The 6468-nt window shown below is 31.0% G+C and overlaps 1 protein-coding gene across 1 annotated transcript in view; it reads left to right on the top strand.

Annotated features, from left to right (window-relative positions):
* LOC106470058 (E3 ubiquitin-protein ligase arkadia-B-like) overlaps window positions 1-6468 on the top strand; it is a 43291-nt gene that overhangs the window by 34669 nt on the left and 2154 nt on the right. Inside the window, exons 8-9 of the mRNA XM_022398599.1 lie at window positions 3717-3815; window positions 4971-5053. Coding sequence (XP_022254307.1) covers window positions 3717-3815; window positions 4971-5053 — 182 coding nt within the window. The remainder of the gene's footprint in view (window positions 1-3716; window positions 3816-4970; window positions 5054-6468) is intronic.

Below are 6468 nucleotides of genomic sequence, written 5' to 3'. Positions count from 1 at the left end.
AGTAAGTACTATTTTTCTTGTTCTTCATGTTTATTCTTTATTTATTATTATAAAAGTAACTAAAATGTAAAATAGGGATCTCTTTAGGCTAGATTAGGTAAAATAAATAATAATAATATAATGAAAATATTTCAAGATGCATGCATGCGAGCATCTCATGGGCAATGTAATTCAATGTGCTGTAAGTTCCCTGAGTGATTTACAACTTATCATAGCATGGATAGTAGTTAGTCATGGTTCAAAGTGCAATAAAACAATAAAATTATAAATAGATGTATACTGTTACGAGCTTAAAGCTACTTAGGATAAACAAATGTAGTTTCATTTTACAATTTAAAGTCATTCTTGAAAGAAAAAAGCATAATTTAGATTTATTTAGATTTTTTTGTGGTGGTTACGAGTCTGGTCAAATTGACCAACCCATATAAAGATAGGGTAGTGAAAATAACAGATGAAATATAAAGTTTTACTGAAAACAAACATTTGAAATGTGTTTAGGAGGTTTTAGGGATTACACAAAGGAAATTTGAGATGAAGAAAAGTATTTTTAATTTTAACATGAAAATCAATTTGCACAGGGACTATTCCAAACAAATACTCAATATATTCATGTACAAGTCTTTATTTTGGTTTATTAATAATATTTCACTAAAAATATTATTTTTTATATGTGAAAGACGTAATGTCAACTGAAAGACTGTCAAATCTTGTGAAGATATACATACTATATTAAAAGTTAGTGGAATTAAATCTATAAAGACTTTAAATTAGTACAAAGAGGTTACTTGGTTGGACAGATTGACCGAGCCCGTGTTGAGAGAATTAATGATCTACACAGGTATGAATTGATAGCTAGATGCTATAGTTTTTTTTATACTAGGCCTATAGATCTAGAGAACATTGGTCTATGTCTGTCATTGTTTTTAGTCTTTTCTACAGAACTACATACAATAAATAGAATTAATATAGATCATTGACTAAATGAGTAGATGTCTATGTTTTGCAAAAAAAAACTTTACACTACTATGTGAAAGTGATATTTGCTTATTAATGGTGCCACGAAAGCTATTACCAGCTCACACAGTTCTCCCAGAATTGAGTTCTGGTGGGTTCCAGCCCATTTTAAACACTGCCACTAAATGGCATAAATGTGACATCCCAAAGAGGTATGACACAAACTTGCAATAACTCATGATAACTTTATCAAGTAGCTGCACTCACTTCCTGTATTTCTTTCTGATCAGTATGCTGACAGCAAAAGCTGTGCCTATCACACAAGTTTAATTGGTGCTATAATGCTGCTGTAGTATTACAGCCATTTTGATGTTTCAGTTCAATTAACATGATTGATTAATCAAAAGCTTGCATTGCTAGCAAAAGAATAACGGTTGTCCTTTACATTTTGTACTTATACCAGCTCAGTGTGTGATTAACCATCTGCAACATAGCATGCCTTGTGCTATTTCCAGAAATCAGAAGAACACATTTGTCATGACCATTTATGTTGTAATAAATTTTTTATTATGTATTTATTTTTAATATGAACATTGTTTGGATTGAATTTGTATTTAGAAATAGGTGTGACTTGTATTATCAGATATGTGTTGTGTATAACAAATTTGTTATATATTTATTTTAATGTCAACATATGTTTTGAATAAGTTTATATTTGAGGGCGTGTCTAGCTTTCCGTCTTAGTTATGTATGGCAAAATTCCCGCCAATTTTCCAAGATTGTAGAACATTCGTGAACACAGGAATCAACAATATCCATTTTCGTATCTGGTTAAATATAGCACGTATAAAAAGGCATCGTGCCATAAAACAGCAGAGAACAGAGAAGAGACTACTATGAAACTGTTATAACCATGTAAACTATAAACTGTGATTTTGTTAACCCTTATCAACAGGAAGACATACGACATTTGACCAGAAACAGTTATAAATTTCAAACGTCAGTGAATTTCCATCAAATGTTAATATCTCTCCAAGAATATTACTTATCTTGCTTTAACAGTCCAACAATTCAGTGCCTGACAAAGCTAGCTAGCTTTCTGCTAAATTTTATATGTATGTACAACTTGCTGGATATCAAGGAGACTCTGAACTAGGAAGATGGTTTTAGGCTATTTGTAAGTTTAGGAAATTTCTGTTTATAAAACTTTGTTTGTAATAATTAATAATAAGAGTTGCTATTGTAAATTATAGCATTGTGTATATATATATATATATATTAAAGCTTATTTGTGTCAAAACCAAAAATGGTGTGAATCAATCCTGTTGGCAAATAGCATAAAGTGAATTAAATATCCACATATTTCTAAACGCTAAGTCCAAGGTACGTCTCAACTATTAAAAGTTAAATTATTTAACGCGGCCTTGGATTATTTCAAATTCTCAATATGTAACAATGTATATAGGTTCCCAGTTTGCCAATGAAGAAGAAAGGTCCACCTTTCGAAAGCGCTCTGGTTATAGGGTTTTTTTATTCATTTCTATGCATATAGATAAAATACTTCACCAAATTACATGGTTAGACTACAGTCTGTTTGAAATGCCCTTGTAAACACTGTGTATCAGAATTAAACTAGAGTAATTTTTGAGACTTAGTAACATATAGTTGAAGATGTGAAATCCTTAGCTACTGTAATTCTGCCCCCAGTGCCTCAGTGGTAACCCTGAAAGCTTGTAATGCTAAAAGCCAGGTTTTGATACCCATGGTGTGCAAAGCACAGAGAGCCTATTGTGTAGCTTTGTGCTTAACAACAACAACAAACAAACACTATAATCCACTTTCAATTCAAAATGGCTATGTTTCAATTCTGAAACAGACTCACCAGTCTTTTATATCCCATCAGTTTTGTGCCATTTCAAAACTTGCTAATCATGTGACTCCACCAGTCTTACTGTGCCTTCTATACTGGTGCAGCTAGTTTCCACTACTATCCTAGAATAATCCTCACTTTCTTGACTGGTATTCTAGTGTGTAGATGTGTGTTTTAACTCACTCTCCATATGACTACAAAATTTTGATTGTGTTTGATCACAAATTCATATCAGTTTCTACTTCAAATTTTGACTTCTTGTGTGTGATTTCCATTTTTTGTACTCATTTCTGTTTTCCAAATTCTAATTTGTTCCAATGAATTTGAGATATAATATGGCTGATGATTATATCCCGAAAAATCAACAATGGTCCTCATGAGTCTCGGGGTCTGTTGGGGAAGTACAGACTTTAGTTCACAGGGTGTTCTCGTCTTACTTTCAGCCGACAATTTCTTTTCTTCACATTACAAGGAAGGATATAACTACTGAGTTGAAATTTCTTTCTACTGTACCCTCCACTTGATTAGTCTAAATAATTTGTTTTATATACTGTTTAATTACTAAAACCTTTTAATGTTAGCTAACTGTGCAATAACTTATGCTCCTATGTTGAAAGCATAAGTGAAATGATATTGTTTATGGCTTTGTAAAGCTTAACCTAAGTGTTTAAAAGTACTGATAAAGCTAGAGTAGACACTGATATAATAATCTTGCTCTTCATATTAATAATATATATATACAGATATATTTCTGGATGCTTTGGCTATGTGAATAAACTTTTATTGGTCACACATTTATGCTATTTGCTCTTAATGTTTTTGGGAGTTGTTTTCATTCATAGACGATATTATGATTGTATTTTATTTAAAATGTATTTTTATGTCACTTCAGGATTATGTGAGAAGTGTGGAACAGCGGAGGTTGGGAGTTAATAGAGGAGCATCCCAAGCAACAATTGAGCAAAATACGTTCCCATACAAGTACAAAAAAGTAAGTTTATTGAACTTTGTTAATAGTCAGAAAATATTTAAGGTAAAGAATGGGTTCTTTTTTCAGAAATCTTAATAATCTTAAATTAGTTTGTGTTTGTGCAATTTTTACTTGGAATATTTATATACCGTATTGGCTCGATTATAAGGTGATCTCAAATATGAAATGACCCCAATTTTCAAAAACCATAGGAAGGGAAAAAAATTGTCATAATGTCTTTTTTGTTTAGGTCTGCGAAATGCATTTCTTGTAGAATGTGCATTAAGGATTTCTGTCGTTTGTTTCCACCAATGCCTCACATTATTTTCAGTTACACCAAATTTCCTAGCACTGGTACAATTGTTTGTTTTTTTTCTACCTCACACACCACCATAATATCAAGATTTTCGTTATAACTCTGTTGTAATCCTTTGTTAATATGACACTTTCTTGTTCCCTGTCTTTCAATGTGGTCACTCATTTTTGCACAAGGGTCAATCACTAAAATGAGACTCACAGACAGCAATTATTATAAAATTTAAAATGAGCACAGTCAAAGCAATAATGCACCAGCAAAATCAGTACTATAACTGAACAGCCTGCAGATGGATTACTTGCAAGAATTAGTGATGACCTTGAGCAAACACATGCACAGACAGATTCTATTGGGACACTTAGGAATGTGACAGGCTAAAGTAGAGGGAAGGAGTCTGTAGTCAGCCACAATTATAAGGTGACTATGAACTTTACAGCCTAATTGTTAATCCAAAAACCTCTCCCTGTAATCAGGCCAATACAATATGTATATCTGTGGCTGATTTCTCTTTTTGGTAAGCATATAAATTATTTTAATTGTAACTAAATGATTTTAGCTTAATATGTTCCAGTATGTGAAAAAAAAATTATTTGTAAAGAAGTAGGGGAATGATATGTATTTTTTAAAACTTAAATTATGTTTCATGTTTTTGTTTTTATTTATGTACATAAATAAAAAGAACTATTATTTAGAGCACTAAGAAAGATATGCAGATGTTATTGTCTCTTCTCCATTAATATCATAAATACTTATGAATATAACTAGAGTAGAATACTGTCTTATTTGGTAGTATTATTCGTTTGTAACAGTCATTTACTAAAGACACAACCAATCATTAACTCTATTTTTGATTGTTTCAGATACAACGAAGTTCACAGGGAAATGAAAATATTGAGAAATGTACCATCTGCCTGTGTGAACTTGAGGATGATGAAAATGTCAGGTAGATAGTCATACTTCTGTTTGAACTGTAAGCTGTGAACATTTTTTAAAATCTGAAATAAGTATAATGGAGCAAACGTACTTGCAGCTTTAACCCTTTTCATGTGTAGAAGAGGCTAAATATTATGTATGTACTGTGTGCAGTTCAACACACATTGTTGGCATGATTTGATGATACACAGGAAATGTCATTGTGTTTGAAATTAAACCACACTCATTATCAGGTGGGTGTCGTCTGTTTGTTTTAATGTTTAACGTAATTGCACTTTCAACATCTTTAGTCCACTTTTTTTTAGAATAATACATTTCAAGCAACTCGTATATTTAAAACAAGCAAATAACAGACATTTAGAATATCTTATTTCATAACCATTTCCAGGTTTTATTTTTTTAGACTTTTGAAAATGAAATTTATTAATTAATCAATGATTTGATAAGTAAACAAAGTACATAAGTATTCGTAAACTTGTATTTAATTTCCACAAAATCTTGGATCATATTCAGTGATATGACTATGGGAGAAATATTATCATAATGTTGTAAAAGTTTTAGTGTTAGGAGTATTGTTTGTTAAACAGGAACATGGTAACAAATTAAAAACATACTGGACTATAGAATTTTGCTATTAACAAGAAAAAAGTTTTATTAACCCTTTTCGAGATGGGTCACGGGTGAAAGGCCATGTCATCTCGTTTGTTGACTTGCATTCAAAATTCTATTGAACTACTATTTCATAAATTTATGTCAATAAGTTTGGTATCAAACTGTAGATTATACTTCAAATTTTAGTACTATATATTACTCAATTTCTTAATTTAAAAGCAAATGTTAAAAAAAAACACGGATAAACACCAATTTTTGTTTGTCACGTGGTATGTTGAATGCAACACTGGCTCAAATTAGATATTTGTGAAGTCAGAATACTAAGTCTATAGTTTCGAATGAATCAGGAACTCAAATTACCAATATTGACAAGCTAGAATATAACATAAGAGCATCTTATCTTTTCAATTTGCTAAGATATTGCTCATGTAATAAATCAAACACAGTATCACCCCACCCACCTCTTTCTATTTTTGGAAATGCTCCCTTATATACACTTTTATATATGACATGAATAACCAAAGCTAAGAGTGTCCCCCTAGTGGCTTTCTCAGCCATTTTAATGGACTTGATGCCATTTCTTTCTTTTGAACCAATATTTCAACCAGGTAAAACGTGTCTTTAGTCTGATCAAAATTTCATATTTTTTTAAACTAAAGTACATCTTAGTTATTAAGCTTGATAAATTATAGTGGAATTCTCTGGTATTAATGTAGTAATTTATGATTTTTTTTAGTTATTCAAATGTATATATAAAACCTAAAATAAAATATTTTGTTTCATATTCTCCATGTGCAATTTTTTTAAAGGCTT

This window comes from Limulus polyphemus, unplaced genomic scaffold (genome assembly GCF_000517525.1).
Source record: "Limulus polyphemus unplaced genomic scaffold, Limulus_polyphemus-2.1.2 Scaffold3796, whole genome shotgun sequence".
In the NCBI taxonomy this organism is placed as follows: Eukaryota; Metazoa; Arthropoda; class Merostomata; order Xiphosura; family Limulidae; genus Limulus; species Limulus polyphemus.
The sequence above is the reverse complement of the archived record's forward strand: the minus strand, read 5'-3'. Positions and strand labels throughout refer to the sequence as shown.